At 38.2% G+C, this 25,180-nt stretch overlaps 1 protein-coding gene across 5 annotated transcripts in view; it reads left to right on the plus strand.

Moving 5' to 3' along the window:
- The window catches only part of FANCA (FA complementation group A), a 101,913-nt gene that overhangs the window by 46,262 nt on the left and 30,471 nt on the right, over positions 1-25,180 (plus strand). For 4 of the 5 annotated variants that reach the window (XM_027847636.1, XM_027847638.1, XM_027847637.1 and 1 more), the window contains 7 exons: positions 2,324-2,431; positions 4,898-5,031; positions 5,452-5,522; positions 7,201-7,300; positions 8,962-9,149; positions 12,700-12,796; positions 16,866-17,042. In XM_027847636.1, the coding sequence (XP_027703437.1) occupies positions 2,324-2,431; positions 4,898-5,031; positions 5,452-5,522; positions 7,201-7,300; positions 8,962-9,149; positions 12,700-12,796; positions 16,866-17,042 (875 nt within the window). The remainder of the gene's footprint in view (positions 1-2,323; positions 2,432-4,897; positions 5,032-5,451; positions 5,523-7,200; positions 7,301-8,961; positions 9,150-12,699; positions 12,797-16,865; positions 17,043-25,180) is intronic. The other variant, XM_027847639.1, reaches the window with a different exon arrangement.

Raw genomic sequence — 25,180 nt, forward strand, 5'->3', positions numbered from 1 at the left:
AAAATATCAACAAGGTTGCTAGAAGTCAAACTCACCAGCCTGTAATTTGTAGATTCTATTCTTTCCCTTTTTTGAAAATAATAATTGGGGGCAGCTAGGTGGCGCAGTGGATAGAGCACCCGCCCTGAAGTCATGAGGACCTGAGTTCAGATCCGACCTCAGACCAAACACTTGACACTTACTAGCTGTGTGACCCTGGGCAAGTCACTTAACACCAATTGCCTTAATAATAATAATTGGATTTACATAGCACTTTAAGGCTTGGAAAGCATTTTATGAATATTACTTCATTTGATCCTCACAACAACTCTCTGAGGTAGGTGCTATTATTATCCACATTTTACTGATAAGGAAACTGAGGCACAGAGGTTAAGTGACTGTTTGCCTGGTTGTGTGGTCTGTGATCTTTCCTTTGAAAGATCATTGACAGCGGCTAAGGAATCACAGTACTTAGTCCTTTTTTTGTGTGTGTGTGTGTACCAAAGTATTTTTTTCTTTTTTAAAAAAGTAATTTATTTATTTTTAGTTTTCAACATTCACTTCCATTAGATCTGGAGTTTTAAATTTTCTTCCCCTTCCTCTCCCCAAGATGGCATGCAATCTGATATAGGCTTTACTAATACATTCACATTAAGCATATTTTCTCATGATGTACAGAAGAATTAGAATTAATGGGAGGAACCATGAGAATGAAGCAATGAAACAAAACAACAAAAGAAAAGGAGAGGCATTCAGACTCCATAGTTCTTTCTCTGGATGAGGATAGCATTTTCCTTCGTGAGTCTTTTGAAGTTATCTTAAATCCTTGGATTGCTGAGAAGAGTTAAATCTATCAAGATCAGTTATCGCACAATGTGGCTGTTACTGTGTACAATGTTCTCCTGGTTCTGCTCACTTCACTCAGCATCGGTCCATACAAGTCTTGCCAGGTTTTTCTGAAGTCTGCCTGCTCATCATTTCTTATATAGCACAATAGTATTACATTACATTCACATACCACACCTAGTTCAGCCATTCCCCAATTGATGGGCATCCCCTCAATTTCCAATTCTTGTCTACCACAAAAAAAGCTGCTATAAATATTTTTGTGCCTGTGGGTCCTTTTCCCATTTTCATGAACTCTTTGCCACCCCCCAGTCTTGGAGAACCTGGGATGGACATTATAGAAACTGGAGACATAAAAACATCAAAGGCATCTTGGTTCTGTCTTAGCTCCCTTTTAGCCATTTGTATTTTGTCCTTTCCAGTTGCAAGATCATGTTTTTGCAGAGTAAAGAAGCAAAATAAAAACTGGATTACTCAGTAGATTAGGTTCTGCTGTCTTTCCATCTGTTTTCATTAATCCTGTTACCTCTTTACCCCATATGGCTTTAAAAATAAGTTTTTGCTGTCTTTTGCTCTCTTTGCTAGCCTCAGCTCCCTCTGAGTTTTAGCACTATTAACAATCAGTTTATCTTGCCACATAGGTGTCTTAATAATTGAGATCCCCTGGATCTGTTTCCCAAATTACTCATCTTTTTTTTTTTCTCTTGAGATGATCTGTCATATGTGCTGATGACAATATCACTTCTGTTTCTACCTCTGTTGATCTTCACCAAAATGTACCCCTCCCATCCTTCTTTCTAGGATTTCTTCACATAGAATATACCTATTTAATATAGAATGCTACTCGACCCTCACCCTTTCTCCATCCTGTTTCTTTTGAATAAGTTATAATAACTTTCCAGGGCCATATTCCAGTTATGAGTCTTATCCTACCACATGTGTTATACCTGTGAGTCAAATTTACCCCCTAAGTTTAGGATTTCTCATCTAATGTGCATTTTATCCATTCTTTGTGCATAGTGTGTAGACAGTTGAGGCCATGAGTTGTGCTGCTGGCTCCTCTCTTGTTTTTAGTTTCCTGTGAACTTTTGAGTTTTACTACCTCTGTTCTTTCTGCACTGGAGTCATTCTCTGGTATCACACTCAGTGTGTATCAGTAATTTTTCCCTTTCTCTTTTCAGTTGAAAGTTCTTTTGATTGGATTTTTAAGACCCTAAGTAAATAGATTCTTATCAGCTCTTGTTAAAATACTCTCTTCTTGGCCAGAAGCCTATCATTGCTATATTTTATATTTTTTCCTATTTACTTTGTATCTTAGATTATAGTAGTCAGTAGTTCTTGATTTTATACGTAGAATATGTGTTAAATTCTATGTAGAAGTCCTTGTAAAACTGCTGTATTCACATACAGAAAAATGAACCTTGTTGATGTAGAGATGTTTGGGATATTTAAAATAAATTTGCAATTAAGGATACATAACAAGTTTTATTTTATATAGACCAAGTAATAAAAATGGAGACTGGTAATGCTGGAGAACCACTGGAGCAATTAAAAGGTGAATTGGAAGATCTGAGAACCTTAATAATCGACCCTGCCAATTATGATGGTGAGACGGTGGTAATTAATTCCTTTAAAAATCTATCTTTAAATGTGAAGGTATTTGAAAGTGACTATATCAACTATAACTAGAAATTGATGACTTTATGTCCTTTTTTCTTTTTTTATTAATTTATTTTGATTTATTAGCAATTACTTCCATAAGCTTTTGAGTTTTAAAATTTTCTCTACCTCCCTCCCCAAGATGGCATGCAGTCTGATATAAGCTATACACATACATTCCTATTAAACATATTTTCACATTAATCATGTTGTAAGGAAGAATTAGAACCAATAAGAGGAACCACAAGAAAGAGGAAACAAAACAAAACAGAAGGAAAAAAATAGCAAATAGTATGCTTCGAATCTGCATTCAGACACCGTAGTTCTTTTGTTTGGATGTGGATAGCATTTTCCATCATGAGTTTATGTCCTTTTTTAATGTAGTTTTCTGGGATAAATGATTTTGAATAAATTTAATTCTCCTCAGAAATTTTGGGTCAATTCTCTTACCCTTAAGTCCCCTGTCTTTCCACTTCTTTCAAGCTTATAATTCAGTTCTCTTTTTCTTTTGTTTAGTGATAAAATCTGATTCTGGGACTAGAGCATATTAGGGATACTGTCTTCCACATAAGTGATAAAAGCTGAGTTCTGACCAAGCTGTCACAGGTCTGATGGAAGATTTTTTTAGACTTATCATGACATTTCAGTCAAAAAAGTCCTATCAGCCAGGGACACTCAAGGCACTTTCATAAGATGCTTATGATATACCATCCCAAGTGTGTTGTGGGCTCTCAAAATTAGAGCCTTAGTTTCTGGAAATTTGAACCACGACTGCCACTAAGTCTTGTGATCAGAATGAAGGCTGTTTTTTCCCCTATGTATTGCTTAACTTTCTGTAAAATCTTAATAAGAATACTAACCTAGGCCTTAAATATTTCAAGTGAATTGTAAAGCACTCAATGTTTGCAAGATATTTACTGGGAGTTCTTTGATAGATGTCATGGGGAGAGTATTTTGAAGTGCTCTAAATGTGAAATTGACTTTCTAAAACAAAGAAACTGGGTTTTTTGTTCAGAGAATTAAACAGATTTTTAGTATGAGAGTATTCTCAGAGTCTTTGAGGAAGCTTTAATAAAGTTGTGAGTTCATTTAATGACTTTTGAGGATTTATCATGTCATTCTAAATAGGCAGATCATCATTGCTCTGCATTGCATCCTAGTATCCTTTGAAAGGTAATATTTGCCTTTTAAAATAGTAAGTCTATAAGACTACACTTTGTATTTTAAGGTTGACGTCTGAGGCTGTATTAAAGCCAGAAATATGTTGACACCTCAGATTAGCCCTTGTTTAAAAAAAGCATGTCAGTATTTAGGTAGTACAGTTAATGCTTGAGTGGGAACTTGCCATTAGACAAGACTTCTGGGGCTTAGTGCTTGCAAAGTTTCACGTTGATAGGACGTTTGCCACCTGCTCAATATGTGTAGTTAGGTAATGGCTGAGGTGAAATCTTTAAGGGGAGTAAATGATTGGTTTACTGTTTCGGATAAAAAAATGGAAGGGTTTATCCATAGGTTTTATCCAGTTAGACCATTTCATTAAAAGATAATGAGTTACTTCAGGCTCACCTGAATAGGGCAGCTGCTTTTTAGAGGGGATAAAGTTTGGAAGCCCAAATTCAAATCCTGCCTGAGACGTTTATTAGCTGTCTGACCCTGGGCAAATAACCTGTCAGCTTCAGTTTCCTCATCTGTAAAATGGAGATATTATGGCACCTGATGTGCTTTGCAAACCTTGAAGCCCTATACAAATGCTATTATTATTATTATTATTTCATATTTATCCTACTTTCCCTCACTGTAAAGCTACATGAGTTATATGTATAACTCTTATGCTTGCATCATTATGGTCACAATTGCTCACTTTTTTTTTTATGCTTTACAGATTTTACGCAATGCTTTCCTCACAACCCCATAAGTATTGCAAATATTATTATTCCCATTTTTCAGAGGAAGAAACTGAGGCTCAGAGGCATTAAGTAATTTGGCCTAAGTCTTCTGATTGCAAGTCCGGAGCTCTTTCCGTTACTCTGAACCCACCTTTTGCAGTTTGAAATAAGTTCTCACATCTTTTACTGGTTAAGACCATTGGTTCTAGCAAACATCAGAAGAGGAAAAATAATCCATTCTAGACGAGCTCTAAACTTTTGGAGTGATCACCATATTATATTTAACTGGGGAGCTGTTGAGCTCCCCATTGAGAGCAGTTTGAGCTAGACCTTGTAGTCACACTTAGCTGAGCAATTCTTCCCCTTTTCCTTACCACTAGAAAAGTAAAATTATGTGTTAACTAGAAAAGTAAATTAATTTAAGTAATATTATTTTTTTCTCTTGCTTATTTAACCTCTCTACTCATCACCCCAATCCCGACTCTTTCTCCCTTTCCTCTTATCTTTGAGGTTCTTTCCACCTGCAGCTTTGTCTGCTCAGATTGCAGTGATCTCTGAGAAACTCAAAGTTGTTTTGGGAGACAATGATGACAGTGGAACTGAGATGTCAAAGATTCATCTTAACTTCCATTCCCTGAAACTTGGGCAACGGGAACAGAAAGTGAGTATGAACTAGCTCAGAGTAGAGAGGGTAGATGCTGGGATAAGGAAATTGGAACATCTTTGTGTTTATGGGGGTATTAAGTGGGTTGGACTTCTAAATTTGTATTTTGTTGGGTAAAGGATTTATATATTATGTTTGTTTTTCAAGAGAACAGAGCAAATACTAAATTCAGTTAATGGATATTTACAAGCATGTGTCTTGTCCATTCCTGAACATAGAGAATTTCTGGGATTTGAAAACAGATTTCCTTGGAACCTGTTTTCTCTCTGTCTTCCACTAGCACATTTTGTATTCAGGGTTACATTTCACAGTTTTGTGTAGTTGTATTGTAATATTATCTATGATGATGTCTGTGTTATCCTGATACATGGAACCTGCACTTCCCAAAATGAATGCAAATATATTTTTTTGTCTTAGGTCACTGATCTTTTGCTGACATCCTTTTGCCAAAACCTAATAGCGTCTTCTAGATTCAATCCACCTGATAGGTAGGTATACTCCTTTCTCTTCAGTTTTATACCAGCTTAATGAGCAGCCTAACTACTTAGTAACTTGTTTTGTTAGGATAATAGCTAACATTTATATAGTACTTTATAGTTTGCAGAGTGCTTATCATATCTATATTATCTCATTGGATTCACCTAACTCTGTGAGGTAGTTGTTTTATTCCCATTTTACAGATGAGGAAACTGAGGCTTAGGTTGTGACTCATGAAGGTCACGTAGCTAGTGTCTTTGGCAGGGTTTGAACACAGATCTTCCTGACTCCAAGTCCATCACTTTATCCATTGATTCTAAAAGATAATGGAAATAATCCATTGTTTTCCAGTTCTCATTAATGTTTTCCAAATAGTCAAATAGCAGTTTGTTACTATCTTGGGAAATTTCAGTAAAACTGTCAGTCTGATTTTCAACAGTTCTCAGTTCAGTATCCTGTTAGACTGAAACTGCCAAGGAACCACAACGTCTTCAAGCTTATTTATGTTCTTTAGAGTCCTAACATTTTTATAACTGAAATAGCCCTATCCAAGTGCTAAAGTTTGTAAGGCATCCTAAGTGAAACCTCTCAGTCCTCCAGAAAATTAGATCAGTCTTTACTTTGCTTATTAATTGCTGAAAGACTATTCTTGATTTAGTTTGCAAACCTTTCCTGAGGCAAGGAAGAGGCTGTTTGTGGTGTGGGGTTGGAATGAGCCAGAGAGCTATAAAGGCTGCTGCATTGCAAAAATGACTACGACCCTTTTCGGTGTCTGCAGCTCAGTAGCAGTTGGAATAGTTGTGGATAAGGCCCTGTTGGTAATAACTAAAGGCATAAAGAACAGGGATTTATTTCTAACATCAGTGTATGAATCTCTGGTTTAAAGGGATCCATACTTGTATTTCTAACCTTTCATTAGACTGCTTGAGGCCTAGGAGGAGATTTCTCTACATGATGTAGCCAGAGTCATTTTGGGACTAGACTAAGATATTTTTTGACAGGTTTTGCTGATAGCCCTCTCTTTGGGCTGCTAGTTTGATTATACTTTACTGTAGGTTATTTAGTGTCATTCAGATATATAAAAGATGATTATGAAGTTGATTCCCCCATGGTAACATGGCTCTGAGGCAGCCTAGCCTAGCAGGGAACCAGTCCCAGCCAGGTCTGTTTTCAGATCTTGTCTCTGACACCTAAGGGTAGTGTAATCTTGAACTAATGCATTACTTAACCTCTTGGTATAGTAGGCCACTCTCTTAGACTTATGTGTATAACAATTACTTATCTACATTGATAGGAGATTCCTCCTTTGGAATTCCTGACCCCAGTGAAATCACAGGTTTGGACCAACAAAGCTTTGCCCAGGAGGAGGAAGGGTATTTTTAAACTGATCTTTCCTTAAGCCATTTATTTCCACATTTGTCTTTTCAGTCCTTTCTCTTTTTCCAGGGATTTTTTAGGGTATGTTTTCTAAGATAAGCTTGCTGGAGTCTTCTACTAATCTTCTCAATATGATTTCTTGAGCTTGAATGCTAAATGGTCCATTTCAGTGAAGCATATTAATGCCAAGAGCCTTAGGTTAAGAAGAGATCACCTTTAGCCATCTTACCAACACCTTTTTACACTGGAGGTTAAGGTAATTCAAACAGCTGTCAGTACAAATGATCTTTTATAACATTTGTCTCTTTGCAGGCAAGGCTCCTGGCCATCACTATTTGTGAAGATGATCTGTGGACACAGGCATCTTCTTCCTGCATTGCTTACCAGGTTCTGCCAACTTATTTACCATCAGGTTAGGTTTTCTGACTTAATATCTCAGTGCCCCACCTCCCACAGAGTACTTATTGAGCCCCAGATGCCTTGGGTTGCACACTGAGCAATGAGCTGTTCTTTGCTATGAGGACGGAGAATTGTCATTCACTGAGGGAATGTGTGTTTGCAATGGGAGATGACTAACAAAGAGCGGATACTCACCATCACCAAGGCCCACCTTTGTTTCAGCTTTTTTCCCCAAGAAGAAAGTGTTTTTATTCCCCTCATAAAAAACCATTCTTTCCCACTTCTCAGAATTGATTCACAACTGACCAAATTCATGCTATTTACAACCTTCATCATTGTATCAAGGAAGATAAAATCTAAAGATTACATCTGCTCTGAATGCAATGCCCTGAGCTAGATCCAAGGAGGGTGGAAGAGACATCAGGTTTCTGTTTCCATTCAGACTCCATTTGGATTGTGTCTTAGTCAATTAACAAACACTTATTAAGTGTCTGCTTTGTAGCCAGCATTGTGCTAGTCCAGGAATACAAAGAAAAAAGCACCACAATTCCTATTCTCAAGGAGCTTTCAGTGATGAGACTGAAAAGACAGGCTTAGACCAGGTTATGAAGGGCTTTCAAAGCTCAACAGGAGTTTTTATTTTATCCAAGAGGCAGTAGAAACCAATGGAATTTATTGAGTAGAGGAGACATGCTTGCATGTACAATTAAAGAAAATCAGTTTGGCAGTCGTGTAGTGGGTAGATTGGAATAGGGAGAGACTTGATGTAGGGAGACCAATTAAGAGCCCATTGCAGTAGCTGAAAAATAGATTAAAGCTGATGAAGGTCTGAATTAGGAGGTGGTTCTGTGAGTCAAGAGAAGGTGTCAGATGAGAAAGATGTTGTGGAAGTAGAAATGACAAGATTATTCAACTGATTGCATATGTGGGGTGATAGAGAATGGAGAGGGGAAGATGGGGATGAAATTATGAGCCTGAGAGACTCTCAGAGTGCTGGTGCCTTTGGCAGAGATAGGAAGGGAGTTGGGGGAAAAGATGACAAACTCAGTTTTGGACGCTGTGAATGTATGGTGTCTCTGAGACGTCTAGTGTGAAAAGTCCTGTAGACAGCAATGTAATACTGAGACTCGGGAGATATTAGGGCTAGAGAGATGGATAGATAGATCGATAGATCAGTAGATTGATCTGGAAGTCATCTGTAGAAAGATGATTATTAAGCCCATGGCAACTGCTGAGGTCACCAAAAGAGAAAAAAAAGATGACCCAGGAGAGAAAAAGTCAGATTGGGCAGTGAAAGAGCTCATGGCCTCTCTTCTAGTTGTTCTGTGAAAGCTCCTGGTTCTGTGGCTTCAGGTAGATTGGAAAACGGATGAAAACGTCAGTCTTCCTGGGAATATGCATTCACCAGATTACAACCAGAGTTGTTGGTTTATTTGTAGTGTTGACATTTACCAGAAACAGCTGCAGTATGTCAACTCTCCAGTTTGGAGAAAGTGATTGGAAGCAGCGGATTTCTTTTTTTGGTTTGGTTGCTAATCCTTTTGAATCATCAGAAGCATCAGCATTCTCTAGCCTCCAGGACAGTCTCCTGTGGCTCATCGAGTTCAGGTGGGGTTCCTTTGGGATAAATGCCGCATTCCTCTCCTTTTCATGATTTTTCTGTTTTGATTTTAGGGTGAATGTCTGACTGACATCCATGTTTTAGGCCTTGCTGCCCTGGCAGTTCACCTAAATGAGTCAAAGTCCTTTGTTCCAGAATTGGTTCTTGGAACTTCTGCCCATGCACAGTCTCACTGGGTCACAGCATTCTGGGAAAACCTTCTGGCATGTAAAACTCAGAAATCCTTTTCCCTTTGTATAAAGTAAGTTCCTTCCCTCCTTCCTGCATCATAATAGCTAATATCTAGAGTTTTTATAGATTTTAAGTTTCTAAAGCTTTTTACATGTCTAACCTCCTTTGATCCTCACAACAATATCCCTGTGAAGCAAGTGCTCTTTTATCTCCATTTTACAGAGGATGAAACTGGGGCTGAGAGATGGGAAGGGGTCATGAAGCTAGTGAGTGTCTGAGGCTGGATTCAAACTCAGGCTTTCCTGACTCCAGGCCGCCTTGATGCCTAAGTCATTTACTTGCCTGGTTCATAGAACTGGTTAAGTTTATTGCACCTAAGATGGATCTCCCTCTTCCATTTCATAAAGTTGTTATTTAGCCAAAAAATAGTTGCAGTTCTCGGTTTTAAACCAATCTTCTAAAATTTTTAGGTGATAGATCTGTTTATACAACCTTGAAATTAACCACCTGCCCATACATTTATAAGATACTGGACGTTAGGATAGGAAACCTATAGCACTGTCGCCACCAAGCGGAATCTAAAGCAGTTGTCGATCACACTCTATCCATTCCCATCCATATATTACTTTCTTCTTCTTCCTTTTGCCCCTTTCCCTGCTCCATTTTTTGTTGCTGCCTTGTCTAGGTCTCTGTCCTACTAGTAGTGTCACATCAGAGGCAGGCCTGACACCTGTATCCTTTTTGTTCAGGTTTGACTTGGGGACAGAGGGAGGCACTCATAAGTCACTGAACAGTTAACAAAAGGGGGCTTACTTAGCCCTAGCATGGTAATAATGTGCCCAAAGATACAGTGATACTTAGCTTCTAGAGACTGGTAACTCCTGTGGTCTTCTGATAACTACCAGATTGGAGGGGCCCCTAACTCCATTTGGGTGGGACTTTACATCCGCTTAAGTGACTAGAAGCTGTATCGGGCAGGGGCCAATCAGGTCCTGGGACATCTTTGTTGCCTTTTAGGGAAAACTAATACCTGTTTGGGGCTGGGGGCAGGGAGGGGCAGGTTCCTGGTAGATCTTGGTCCTGTCACACCCCAGTAGTCATTGTCTGGCCTTGCTTGAGATCCTTAAAGCTAAAGAGGTTGCGGAGTCATTCTCTAGATTTACCTTCCAGCCTGGCACTTTTACTTCCTCCCTCTCCCCTGGACTTTTGGTTTGTTTTATTGGAGCTATCTGGAGGAAGCTGAAGAAAGGGAGCTTGTTCTCCATGTGACAGACGCCTTCTCTGGACGCTCACGTTGGCATCTTGAGAGGTGAAGAAGCGGTAGAGGAGGAGGAGGCAGGATCAGAGGAGGGGAAAAAGCAGCCGCCTCCTCCCGTCACTGAAGGGATGCTCTACTCTGCTCACCTTTTCCAGTGAAGGGGGAGAGAGACATTTTCTCATCTCTTCTTCGTGGCTGATTTGATTGTTGTAGCTGGATAACTTTCAGCTTGAGTTTCTTGTACTTTCTGTTTGCATTGTGATGTAGACTATTGTCCTAGTTCTACTCACTTCAGTTTTCATCTGTGCATGTTTCCCTATGCTTTGCTGTATTATTCTTCATATTCTTTTATTACATTGCAGTAATATTCCATCACCTTCAGGTTTCAAAATTTGTGTAGCTATTCTCTGGTTGATGGGCTTGCCCCCTTTTAAAAATTAATGTCCCTTTGTGCGCATATGAAATTATCCACATGTCGACCAAATAATTTCTTCCTGATTCTACATTGTACTTCTAGAAAGGGGCTGTACTGTCTAGTATTGTTTGCTAATAACAACTAAAAATAAGTTTCTTAAGTACCTTTTTTTTAGTTAGTTTTTTTTTGTATTTTATTTTTCAGTGATTTCTGATGTATGTTTTAATTCACAAAAGTGCTTAATTAATCCTCTGAACATTGGTACAAATTAATCTTCATTGTCCATTTGTGTAGAAATAGTGGGATGTCAATATCAATTACTAAAAAATTAGTGTCATTCTGCATGTTAAAAGAAAGCTTTATGTGGGGAGGAGATGACACTAATAACATTTGTCATGGCTCTATCTTCTTGCTTAGGTATTTCCTTCTGGGATTTCTGATTTGTTTTTAGTCCTTGTCACTTTCTCTTGGACCTCAGTATTATGAACTCTTATTTCATCAATTTAGTTGGAAGGATTGGTGCAAATAGGCTTTCTTTCATGTGCTGTGGGGAAAATGGGAACAAGAAGTAGTCTGCCTGTGCCATGGATCCATTGGAGTTCCAGGGGCTGTGAGAAAGCCTTTCATCTTGACTGTCCTCCCCATGTAGATTGTAGAGGTTGTGTGTGAGTGAAAACATATGGGGATATATATATATATATAGCATGAACACTTGGCTCCTTCCCAGACTAGAGAAGGAATATATATTTTTTCCTTAAGTACCTTTTTTTAAAATCTAGATTAAAATATAGGTCTGAACTTGTCATCTCTCTAATTTTGCATCTTTTCAAGATGGTTACAGTAATAAATTCCCAGGAATTCAACAGAACAAATAATCAGTTACAAGCATACATGGAGATGGGGCACAGTGTTCTATTCCAGGTAGCAGATAACTCTTAATCTGCTATCTTGAGCTACCTTTCTCTTCTTCCTAAAATAATTCATTTAATGTTTCCTTTATTCATTGTTTCTACTTGCACCCACAAACCTTCTCTTCTTTGCCCTATGTCTGCCTTGCCCTGCCTTACTGAGACAACTCCCGTAGTTCTTTCTTTTCCGTGATTAAGTGGAAGAGAGAAGACAATTCCTTTTCTATTCCAATCCCATCTAAATATAACTACCCATAAGAATGCACCCCATTCTTACACTGGACCCAGATATGTAGTATATTTTCTGTAGTATATTTGTATGTCTTTAGGACACTATCAGTCTAAAACTAACTTTGAATAGTAGCTAGCTCAGACACTTACAATTATGTCTGATAATTGTGATGGTGAGTTCTATAAAGTGTGCTGATTTTGGTATTCTGGGTCTCCTTTCCTTGGATTATGCCCTGCAAAATGAGACATAACTAGAACAGCACCATAATAATATTAACAGCAATAGTAATAACGATAGCATTTATATAGAGCTTTAAAGTTTGCAAAAAAAAAAAAAACCATTATGTCATTTGATCCTCACAAAACCCTGTGAGGTAGGTGGTATTATTATCCCCATTTTGCAGACGAGGAAACTGAGACTAATAGAGGTTAATTGATTTGCTCATACAGCTAGCATCTGAGGCAGGATTTGAATGCAAGTCTCCTGGACTCCAAGCCCAGCAAACATTATAAAGTGGCTAGAGATAGAAAGAAAGGTAAAAGACAGTCCTTGCCCTCAAGAAGCTCATATTCTAATGAGGGAGACAATATGCAAATAGCTGTGTACAAACTATAGACAGGATAGATTGGCTGCCACTATTGATTATTCTTGTTCCTTCTAAAACCTACTTTATAGTTTGTGTTATCTTAATTGAACTGACCTGCTTTGAGATCCAATTAATCCATTTGCTTTTCTGCCCAATAGTTACAAGAGATCCTTTATTTTTATATGAAGTTCTATAATATCTTTTCTGTTTTTCCATTTCAGGTTTTGTGTCGCAGCAATTTCTTATACTCTGTGCAAATTCTCCTCCCACTCGCATGATGTTTTGTGTAATTGTTTACCTGCAGGCCTCATTAAAAAGGTAGATGTATTTTTCTTTCTATTTTATTTAACATTGTTCTCTAACTGCTCAACTGTAGTGTGTCTTTCCAGCCAGGAGGCAAAGGTCCCTTGTTGTCTTTAGCTTTTTTAGCTTAAGGTGTGACACTCTGTTACATTATTTATCAGGGTTTTCTCATCAAAGTTGTTGCAGATGTCCAGGCAGAGACAAAGGAAGCAGTGTTAGGTATTTTCCATCTTCTCTAACTGCATAAATGACAGGTGATGTTACTCTCCTCATGTGGACCACTTTAAGGAAAACAGCAACATTTACATAATAGATACATTAATGAATGATTATCAAATCAGAAAAGGATACTTGCCTTTATAAAAAAGATGTAAGATTAGGTGAGAGGAGGCGGAGCCATGATGGTGGATTAGAAGCAACCCAACTGAACTCTCCCAACATTGCCCCCCAAACAATTTAAAAAATAACACCTCAGACCAAATTTTGGATTTGTAGAGCCAACAAAAGATCAGTGTGAGACATTTTTGCAGCCTAAGAAAACTTAAGAGGTCAGCAGAAATTTGTGACACTGGGGTGGAGGCCTGTCTGGAGCCTACGCACGCTGCAGCAACAGTGACTGCAGTAGCGGCAGCTTCAGAAGCTCTCAGCCCAGAGAGGGTAAGAGGGTCGGACGACTGCTCAGGAAGAGATTACAGGGAATCCTTTGCTGGCATTGGGTACAGCTGGCACTGACTGACAACTCTATTACCCATATGCAGTTGTGGGTCACAGTTCCAGGGAGGAGAGTATCACTGTGGGTTAGTCACAAGAGAACAGGGCATTGGTCTTAGTTTCAAGGCAAAAAAAAGCACTAGGGCTTGTGACTACAGGGGACTAGAAAGCAAAGAAGCTAGGATTATAAACAAGAGTAACTTACCCAGCAAAATCCTTGAGGGAAAAAGGTGGCTATTTAATGAAATAGAGGACTTTAAAACATTGCTGATGAAAAGACCAGAGCTAAATAGAAAATTTGCCATGCAAACATGAGATTTCTCAAGAGAAGCATAAAAAGGTAAACATAAAAGAGTAATCATAAGGGTCTCAACAAAGTTTAAATTGTTTACATTCCTATGTGGGAAGATGATACATATAACTCTTAAGAACTTTGTCATTATTAGGGTACTTAGAAGACTCTATAGACAGAGGACATGGATGGGAGTTGATTATATCAGAATGATTCCCCTCAGAAAATGAAGGATTGAGAAAGAGGGATGCACTGGGAAAAGAGGGAAGGGAGAGGGAGAAAGGGGGAAATTTTCTCACATAAAAGAGGTGCACAAAGAAGAACTTTACAGTGGTAGGGGGAATGGAAGTTGTGTCGGACAATGCTTGAACCTCACTCTCATCGGAATTGGTTCAAAGAGGGAGGAATATATATACACACTCAGTTGGATATAAAACTGTAACTCATCCAGTAGGGAGATAGTAGGGAAGGGAATAAGAGAAAAGGGGCGGGGGGAGTGATTAAAGGGAGGACAAATTAAGGGAGGCAGTGGTTGAGGAGGGACAGGATAAAGAGAAACAAAAGAAAATGGGATAGAAGGGAAAACAATGATCATAACTGAATGTGAACAGCATGAGCTCTCTCATAAAATGGAAGCAGATAGCAGAATGGATCAGAACCCAGAATCTGACAGAAAAACACACAAAATTAGAATAAAGAGCTGGAATAGAATCTAATGTGCTTCAACTGAACTAAAAAAAGGCAGAAGTAACGATTATGATCTCAGATAAAGCAAAAACAAAAGTAGACCTAACTAAGAGGGATAATCAGGTAAACTGCATTTTGCTAAAAGGTACCACAGACACGAAGTAATACCAGAAATTTTTACAGCAAAGTTCTCTGACAAAAGCCTCATTTCTCAGATATATACTGAGTATAGAACTGAGTCAAATTTATAAAAATAAGCCATTTACCAATTGATAAATGGTCAAAGGATATAAATAGGCAGTTTTCAGAAGACATCAAAGCTATCTATAGTCATATGAGAAAATACTCTAAATCATTGGATTAGAGAAAGGCAAATTAAAACAACTGTGAGGAACCGCTTCACACCTGTCAGAAATAACAAATGCTGGAGGGGATGAGGGAAAAGTAGGGTAACTAATAAACTGTTGTAGAGTAATGAGCTACTCTAGAACTAGTCTTCAGAACTAGTGAACTAGTTCTAAAGAACGGTATGGAACTAGGCCTAAAGGGCTATAAAACTGTGCATAGCCTTTGATCTAGCAACGCCACTATGAGATCTGTATCCCACAGAGATTGAAGAAAAAGGAGAAGAACCTATATGTACAAAAATATTTATGTCAGCTCTTTTTGTGGTGGCAAAGAATTGGAAATAGGGTATTCATAATTGGGGAATGGCTGAACAGTTGTAGCATATGATTGCATTGGAGTACTATTGTGCTATAAGAAATGAGGAGGGGGATGGTTTCAGAAAAACATGGGAAGACCAATATGTGAAATGATGCCAAGTGAAATGAGAAGAATTGGGAGATAATTGTACACAGTAACAGCAATATTATAATGATGATCAATTGTGAAAAACTTGGGACTCATGGTGAAAAAATGCTATCCACTTATAGAGAGAAAACTGATGAACTCTGAGTGCAAATTGAAGTAAAATTTTCTCACTTTATTTTTCTTGCTTTGAGGGGCGAAATATGGCTAATATAGAAATGTTTTGCATGATTTCACATGTAAAATTGATATATTGCTTGCTTTCTCAGTATGGAGTGTGGAGGGTAGAGAGAGAATTTGGAATTCAAAATTTAAAAAGAAAAGACTTTAAAATAAAATAAATACTAAAATATATTTTGGAAAATAAATATTAAATGACAATTAAAAAAGATTTAAGTGCCTCTTTCAATAGAGAGTTCTAGTGCATTTAAGGGTTTATTTGACACGAGTCATGAGACGTGAATTCATGAGACATAAATATGAGACATATTCAGCAAAAGGGCATATAAACTTAGAGCTGTTGCAAGTCTTAAAAATCAATCAAAATTACATTAAATGGCTTTGAAACTATAATGTACATTAAATTAATGGATAAATGATCCATTTAAAAAAAATCCTACCTTATTGTTCATAGTAGATTTCTAATTCTTGTATTTCCTGCCTTTCATGGTATGGTCCTAGGTTTTCTCAGTTTAGTGCCAGGTGCACCATTCTGATGGGATACTGAAAGAATTGAAAGGAAGAACTCAGAATGTGAGCCCCTTGCAAAATGTAATCCTCAATGTTTGCTTGGCACAGTGTAACTCTTTATTAACTTGGTAAGAAACATCAAATGTTTAGCAAAGCCTGATCACTTCCACATCTTTATTACAAATAATCTTTTTATATATTCTTGGTTGGTAGAGACCAACCCTCGCAAGTAGAGGTGCTTGTGTACATAATGCTTATTTTCCTCTTTAACAAAAAATACAATTTTTTCATTTGACTGACATTGCTGAAAAGCAGTATAAAATACTGTGCTTTTCAGCAATATAAAATACAAGTAAGCTGTATTTGATAGTTGTGAGGTTGATGTGAATTATGTCAATTAAATCTCCTGCCCAGAGCCACAAATTGAATCATTGGTGAATGGATGATTAGAAAGTGAAATTCTCCTGTTCAATCCACTTATCTACCTTTGAAAGAACTAACCTGCTTCCTCTGAACTTGCTTATGTCACATTCCATGTTAGTATTTAAAAGCCAAATGAAGGAATGAAAAAGCATTTATTGAGTGCTTACTATGTGCTGGTACTTTGCTAAGCGCTGAGCATACAAAAGCTGAAGAGAGGTCCTTGCCCTCAAGGAACTCACATTCTAATAGGAGGAGACTGTGCGCATTGGGGAGTGGAGGCCTGTGAAAATGTTTTGGTCTAGGAAATTAGTGGAATGGTGAGTGGAGCCATAGCACCATCAAACTTTTTTTTTTTTTTAGTTAGGCAGTTGGGGTTAAGTGACTTGTCCAAGCTTACACAGCATCGAACTTTTATAATTCAATTTCTGAATTCTAAAATTTATATATTAAAATAAATTGCATTTATTGCAGGTGCAGTTTGTTGCGCTTCGAACTTATGTAGAAACTCGAGGAGCTGCTTGTCAGGAAGACGCAGTAGATCTCCCTTGGAGGAATGTGTCTTCTTCCTTTGTGGATTGGAAGAAAGCGGCCCTCTGTTTGTGGAAGCAAAGGAAATTCCAAGAACTTTTGAAGGAGAGACAATTCCAAGTAAGCTTTATAACTTTTGTGCTGTCAGACTAAATGTTAATTTACATGTGTTTCACGTTAAGATTTTTAAGTTTTCTAAATGCGAGGATGGATTAGTTTGGTAGAACCCTCTTAGAAGTATATTGCATGTATTTGATTTCCTGTCATTAATACATTGATTGAAAGAATAATCTGATGGAATCCATAATGTATTAGTCCTATCCCCCTGTTCCCAATAATTTGAAAGAGGTTTTCCTGATAATTTGAAAGAGGTTAGTTTTTTTGATCATCCACATTTTAATTCACCCATATGAATTGACATGTGCCAAGGGGCTTAAAGAAAATGGAGCAGTTGGTCTACTTAAGAGACATCAATAAATTTTGCCTTTTTAAAAGTCTTCCATGAGAAGGTTGTTGTGGGTAGAGTTTGAGCGTATATGTTATAGGCAGGCATTTGCTTTTCTCTAACTGTTAATGTAGGGAATAACAAGCAATATATGAGTTTTGATTGGGCTTGGTAGATATTGATGAATGTAAGGGAGAGAGTATGGTTGTAAGAGCCAGACTAGAAGGAAAGCTGAGCACTGCAGAATTGATGCTTTTGAATTGTGGTGCTGGAAAAGACTTTGGAGATTTTCTCAGACAGCCAGGAGATCAAATCAACCAACACTTAAATTGATTTCAGGCTGTTCACTTCAAGGTCAGATAGTGAAGCTGAAGCTTAAATACATTGGCCACATAATGAGAAGACAGGACTCATTGGAAAAGACCTTGATGTTGGGAAAGATTGAAGGCAAAAGGAGAATGGGATGGCAGAGGATGAGGTAGCTAGATAGTGTCATGGAAGTGACAAAAATCAACTGGGACAGACTTTGAGAGATTGTAGAGGATAAAAGGCCTGGTGTGCTATGGTCCATGAGATCACAAAGACTCAGACACATCTGAACAACAAAAACAAAGGAATAGACATTGTTCTTGTGAAAGATGGTTATGATTGATTTCTTTTTATACCACTGGATGAAGTCTTCCTAGTCTGCTATGGATTATTTTAGATAGACTCTTATAACATAGAACCATAGATCCTATCAGTAAGATGAAAAGACTCAAGTCAAATTAACAAGCATTTATTAAGTGCCTGTCATGTGCCAGACACTCTGAAAAACACTGAAGATTCAAAGAAAGCCAAAAACAGTCTCTTCCCTCAAGGAGCTCATGTTATGATGTAGGAGACAGTAGGCAAACAAATGTGTACGTACAAGATATATAGACAGAAAGGTAAATTTGAGGTAATCTCAGATTGAGGGGAACTGGGATTGACTGAAATCCCAGAGATTTTAGCTGAGGCTTGAACCCAGGAAGCAAAGGTGAGAAGAGACATCATTGCAGACATGGAGGACAACTAGAGAAAATGCATGGAGTTGACCAGGTATGGTGACACTCACCTATAAATCTTGCTATACTAAGGAATGCTTAGGATGATGGACCACTTAGGCTCTGGAATTTTGAGCAGTAATAGGAAGGTTTGAAAGAAGGGCAATTTTGAGGGAAAGATATTTAGTTCTGTTTTGGACGTGTTGAGTTTAAGATGTCCAGGAGCTATCCAGTTTGAGATGTCCAGTAAGTGTCCACAGTAAGTTCAGCATCTGTCTGGAAAACCCCTAGGAAGAGGAACCCACCAGGTTACCTAAGCAGGGACAAGCTGGCCTATTCAGAAACAGAGCAGGTCAAAACCACTGTGTCCATTAGCAACGGGATTGGGCCTAGACTTCCAGCCAGAGAGAGAGGGAGGGGGAGAGAGAGGAAGAGAGGGAGAATGTGACAGAGGGAGGGAGGGAGGCAGAAAAAGAAGGAAGGAGAGGGAGAATGTGATAGAGGGAGGGTGATGGAAAGAGAAGAGGAGGGAGGGAATGCATAGAGCCTAGAGGTGAAGTGTTTTATTTAAGGAACAGCTAGAATCAGTCCAGTGTTACTGGATCATAGAGTACGTGGAGGAGAGTGAAATATAAGAAGGCTATAAGAAAGGCAGAATGGGGCCAAGTTATGAAAGATGTTATGTTTGTGCTGGAGGCATGAGGGGGCTGTTGTAGTTTGTTGAGTTGTTGGGGGAGGGGTCGTATTTGCCCTTTAGAAAGATCACTTGTAAACTGAGTAGAGGTTTGGAAGGAGTGCTGAGAGACTTGAAGAAAAGAGGTCATCTAACAGGCTGCTGCACTAGTCCATCCATGAAGTGATGAGGCCTGCACTAGGGTAGTGACGGTGTCAGAGGAGAGAAGGGGGAATGAGACTATGAAAGATGTCTCAAAGGTATCATTGGCAGGACTTGGCAACAGATTGGACAGAGGTGGAGTGAGAGAGAATGAGTGGTTGATGATGACAGCTGGGTTGAGGGTTAGGGATGTCCTTGGCAATAGTAAGGAAGTTTGGAAGAGGTGATGGTTTTGGGGAAAGATAACATGTAGAAGAATGATACAGAGCCAAGATGGCAGAGTAAGAAGTAAGTCGCTCTCACCCTACCCTTATTAACCTCTGAAAGCCCAGAAAATATTGCCCCAGGAAAAACCCTAGAACAGCTGAACCAGCAGAAAGACAGGTTGCAGCAGTCCTATAGCCCAGGAAGCTTGAGGGGTTAACGGGAAAGGCCCCTCTTGCCTTGGGAGTGGGGGAGCAGTACAGAACGGGAGATGTCTCAGCAAGCTAGTGGAAAGCCCTACCTCAGCATACCAGGAGGAGATCCTGAACCCCAGGTGGTAGAACAAGCAAGCACCAAGTTTCCCAGTGCCTCAGCAAAACTCTGGGAAGCACAACTCCAAGAGGCAAAGCCCTAGGAGGAGAAACATTCTGCAGCAGTGAAACATTCATCTGCAAGGAGCCAAAGAAAGGAGCAAAAGGTCTGGGTGAGCAGGCATCCTCTAGGGGCCAGACTCCCCATCCCTATCCCTAGAGCTTGGTAAGGTAAGCTGCCAGAACTCTACAGCCTGCAGCTGCCAGCATCTGAGGTCCCAATACACAAAGCCAGTGACCAGGCCCGGGCTTTCAACACAAGAAGCTTGGGCCAGTGCCCTCTGGTCCCCAGCAGGAAAACTCAGTTTTTTTAAAGGCCAAGAAATAAGCAGACACCATGAGCAAAAAGAAATGTACATAGATTCTTATTATGGGGACAGTGAATATCAAGGCAGAAATTCTGAAGAGGACAGCATTGTCAACAAACCCACATCTGAAACCTCTAAAGGGAATATGAACTGGTCTGAAGCCCAAAAAGCCTTCTTGGAAGAGCTCAAGAAGGATTTTAAAAGTCATATAAGAGAGGTAGAAGAAAAATTAAGAAAAGAAAGGAGAGGTATGCAGGAGTCAATAGTTTGGAAAAAGGAAGTACCAAAATTAACTGTAGAAAACAAGTCTTTAAAAAATATAATTGGCCAAATGGAAAAAAAGTACACTGAAGAAATCAACTCCTTAAAAAGAAGAATTGGCCAAATGGAAAAGGAGGCACAAAAATTCACTGAAGAGAACTCCTTAAAAAGTAAAATGATGCAAATGGAAAAGGAGGTACAAAATCTAATAGAAGGAAACAATTCGTTAAAAATGAGAATTGGACAAGTGGAAGCTAATGACTTTATGAGAAAGCGAGAATCAGTCAAACAGAAACAAAAGAATGAAAAAATAGAAGACAACATAAAGTACTTCACTGGTAAAACAACTGACCTGGAAAATCGATCCAGGACAGACAATTTAAAAATATTGGTCTATCTGAAAATCACAATGAAAAAAAAGATCCTGGACAGCATCTTTCAGGAAATCATCAAGGAAAACTGCCCTGAGGTCCTCGAACCAGAGGGTAAAATAGCCATAGAAAGAATCCACCTGTCACCTCCTGAAAGAGATCCCAAATTGAAAATGCCCAGGAATATAGTAGCCAAATTCCAAAATTACCAGGTCAGAAAGAAAATACTGCAAGCAGTCAGAAAGAAACAATTTAAATATCATGGAACCGCAGTCAAGGATTATGCAGGACCTTGCAGCTTCTACATTAAAAGATCGTAGGGCATGGAATATGATATTCTGTAAGGCAAAGGAGCTTGGATTACAACCAAAGATCAACTACCCAGCGAATGAGTATAATCTCTCAGGGGAGGAGATGGACATTCAGTGAAATAGGGGACTTCCAAACCTTCTTGATGAAAAGACCAGAGCTGAACACAAAATTTGATCTTTAAATACAAGACTCAAGAGAAACATAAAAAGTTAAACAGGACAGAAAAAAAAAAAACATGTTGTTAATAAGGGCAAGCTATTTACATCACTATAAGGGAAGATGACACTTGTAACTCTCGAGAACGGTATTGTTATTACACCATTTTAAAGGGGTATACATAGAGGGGGTGGGTACAAATTGACTTTGATGCAGTGTTAAAAAAATACATAATTAAGTGGGTTAAATGGATCTAAGTAAATGGATTAATCTGATCTAATTAAGGATTGTACTGGGAGAAAAGGAAAGGAGGAGGCAGACAAGGGTAAATTACCTTACAGGAAAAGGCACAAAAACTTATTGCAGTAGAGGGAGAGAAGGGAGGGAGAAGAGCATTTTTTGAACCTTACTCTCATCAGATTTGGCTCGTAATGGTATAGAAATCTATCTTGCCCTATAGGCAGTAGAAAGGGTAAAGGGGAAGAAAAGGGAGATGGGAGTGAGGGAGGTGGTGGTCAAAAACAAAACACTAGTGAGGAGGGAAAGGGAGAAAGGAGAAAGAAATGCATAAACAGGGGGAAAATAGGATGGAGAGAAAGACACAGATAGTAATTATAACTGTGAATGTGAATGGGATGAACTCTCCCATAAAATGGAAGCAGATAGCATAATGGATTAAAAACTATAATCCTACAATATGTTGTTTACAGGAAACACATTTGAAACAGAGGGACACACACAGGGTAAAGGTAAAAGGCTGGAGTAGAATATATTATGCTTCAGCCAAGGTACAAAAAGCAGGGGTAGCAATCCTAATCTTAGACAAAGCAAAAGCAAAAATAGATCTTATTAAAAGAGATAAGGAAGGAAATTACATCCTGCTGAAAGGCACCATAGACAATGAAGTAATATCATTACTGAACATATATGCACCAAGTAGTATAGCATCAAAATTCTTAGAGGAGAAGTTGAAGGAGTTGCAGGAAGAAAGAGACAGCAAAACTAGACTAGTGGGGGACCTCAACCTCCCCTCCTCTGAACTAGATAAATCTAACCACAAAATAAACAGGAAAGAAGTTAAAGAGGTGAATAGAATATTAGAAAAGTTAGATGTGATAGACCTCTGGAAAAAATTGCATGGGGATAGAAAGGAATATACTTTTTTCTTGGTGGTACATGGCACATGCGCAAAAATTGACCATGTACTAGGGCATAAAAACCTCACAATATGATACTAAAAGGCAGAAATATTAAATGCATCCTTTTCAGATCATGATGCAATAAAAATTACATGTAATAAAGGGCCATGGCAAGATAGTCTAAAAATTAATTGGGAACTAAATAATCCCAAAGAATGAGTGAGTCAAAGAACAAATCATAGAAACAATAAATAACTTCATTCAAGAGGATGACAATAATGAGACAACATACCAAAACTTATGAGATGCAGAGAAAATAGTTCTTAGGGGAAGTTTTATATCTCTAAATGCTTACATGGATAAAATAGAGAAAGAGGAAAACAATGAATTGGGCATGCAACTAAAAAAACTAGAAAAAGAACAAATTAAAACTCCTGAATTAAAAGAACAAATTAAAACTCCTGAATTAAATACCAAATTAGAAATACTGAAAATCAAAGAAGAGATTAACAGAATTAAAATTCAGAAAACGGTTGAACTAACAAATAAAACTAAGAGCTGGTTTTATGAAAAAAAAAATCCCAACAACAATAAAATAGATAAACCTTTGGCTGATTCAATTAAAAAAAAAGAAAGAAGAAAACCAAATTACCAGTATCAAAAATGAAAAGAGTGAATCCACCACCAATGAAGAGGAAATTAAAACAATAATTGGGAACTGTTTTGCCCAACTGTATGCCAATAAATTTGACAATCTTAGTGAAGTGAATGAATATTTACAAAAATATAAATTGCCCAGATTGACAGAAGAGGAAGTAAAATACTTGAGTAACTCCATCTCAGAAAAAGATACTGAGCTAATGCAACCAAGATTAGGAGGGAGGGCCTCATTTCTAAAATGTAGAGAGAATTAAGTCAAATTTATAAGAATACAAGTCATCTCCTAATTGACAAATGGTCAAAGGATATGAACAAGCAGTTTTCAGATGAAGAAATTAAAGCCATCTATAGTCATATGAAAAAATGCTCTAAATCACTGAGAAGTTGTGGTATATGAATGTAATGGAATACTATTGTGCTATAAGAAATGATGAGCAGGCAGACTTCAGAAAAACCTGGAAAGACTTGTATGGGTTGATGCTGAGTACATGGTCAATTTTTGCGCATGTGCCATGTACCACCAAGAAAAAAGTATATTCCTTTCTATCCCCATGCAATTTTTTCCAGAGGTCTATCACATCTAACTTTTCTAATTTTTTTCTAATTTTTTTTTTTTGTTTTTAGAGAAATGCAAATTAAAACAACTCTGAGGTACCACATCACACTTATCAGATTGGCCAACATGACAAAACAGGAAAATTATAAATATTGGAGATGATGTGGGAAAATTGGAACACTGATACATTGTTGGTGGAGTTGTGAAATGATCCAACCAATTTGGAGAACAATTTGGAACTATGCCCAAAGGGCTATAAAAATATGTTTACCCTTTGACCCAGCAATAGTACTTGTAGGGCTGTATCCCAAAGATATCATAAAAATGGGAAAAGGACCCACGTGTACAAAAATATTTATAGCAGCTCTTTCTGTGGTGGCAAAGAATTGGAAATGGAGGGGATGCCCATCAGTTGGGGAATGGCTAAACAAGTTGTGGTATATGAATGTAATGGAATACTATTGTGCTATAAGAAATGATGAGCAGGCAGACTTCAGAAAAACCTGGAAAGACTTGTATGGGTTGATGCTGAGTGAAGTGAGCAGAACCAGGAGAACATTCTACACAGTAACAGCTACATTGTGCGGTGAATAACGTTGATAGACTTAACCCTTCTCAGCAATGCAAGGATCTAAGACATCTCTAAAAGTCTCATGATGGAAAATGCTATCCACATCCAAAGAAAGAATTATGGAGTATGAATACAGATCGAAGCGTACTATTTGCTATTTTTCTTCTTCTGTTTTATTTTGTTTCCTCTTTCTTGTGGTTCCTCCTATTGGTTCTAATTCTTCCTTACAACATCACTAATGTGAAAATATGTTTAATGGGAATGTATATGTAAAGCCTGTATCAGATTGTGCACTGTCTTAGGTGGGGGGAAGGGAAGGGAAGAAAAATTTAGAATTCAGAAGTTTATGGAAGTGATTGTTGATAAATCAAAATACATTTAAAAAATTTTAAAAAGAAAGATAACATGTACAGGACATCTTGAGTTTAAGATGTCCATTGAATATCTAGCTTGAAATGTCCAATTGGCCATTGAAAATGTGAGACTAGAGGTCAGGAGACAGGTTAGGGCTAGATAAGTAAATCTGAGAACCATCTGCATAGAAATGATCATTGAATATGTGGGAGCTGATGAGTTCACCCAGAGAGACAGTATAGAGGTATAAAACTTTATAAGGCATAGCCTTGAGGGACGCCTTGGTTGTCCCTCAAATCTATGTCCTGGGTAAAGATCCAGCAGAGTTGACTAAGGAAAAACTAATCAGACAAGTAGGAGGGAGAACCTGGAGAGCAGCCTCATGAAAAACTAAAGTAATGAGAATATCGGAGAGAAATGGGTGATTGACAGTGTCAAAGATCAAGGATGAGGGTTGAGAAAAGGACATTAAATCAGGCAGCTATGAGATCACTGGTGTCTTTGGAGAGAACAGTTTCAGTGGAATGATGAAGTCTGAAGCCCGATTGCAGAAAGTCAAGAAGAGATTGAAAGGAAGAAAATAGAGGTACTTTTTCAAGGAGTTTATCCAGGAGAAAAGGGAGAGATAAAGGATGATAGCAGATATGTATCAAACAAACGAGGGTTTTGTGAGGATGGGGAGACAATAGC

Source organism: Vombatus ursinus, unplaced genomic scaffold (genome assembly GCF_900497805.2).
Source record: "Vombatus ursinus unplaced genomic scaffold, bare-nosed wombat genome assembly UNPS02005286.1, whole genome shotgun sequence".
Lineage (NCBI taxonomy): Eukaryota > Metazoa > Chordata > Mammalia > Diprotodontia > Vombatidae > Vombatus > Vombatus ursinus.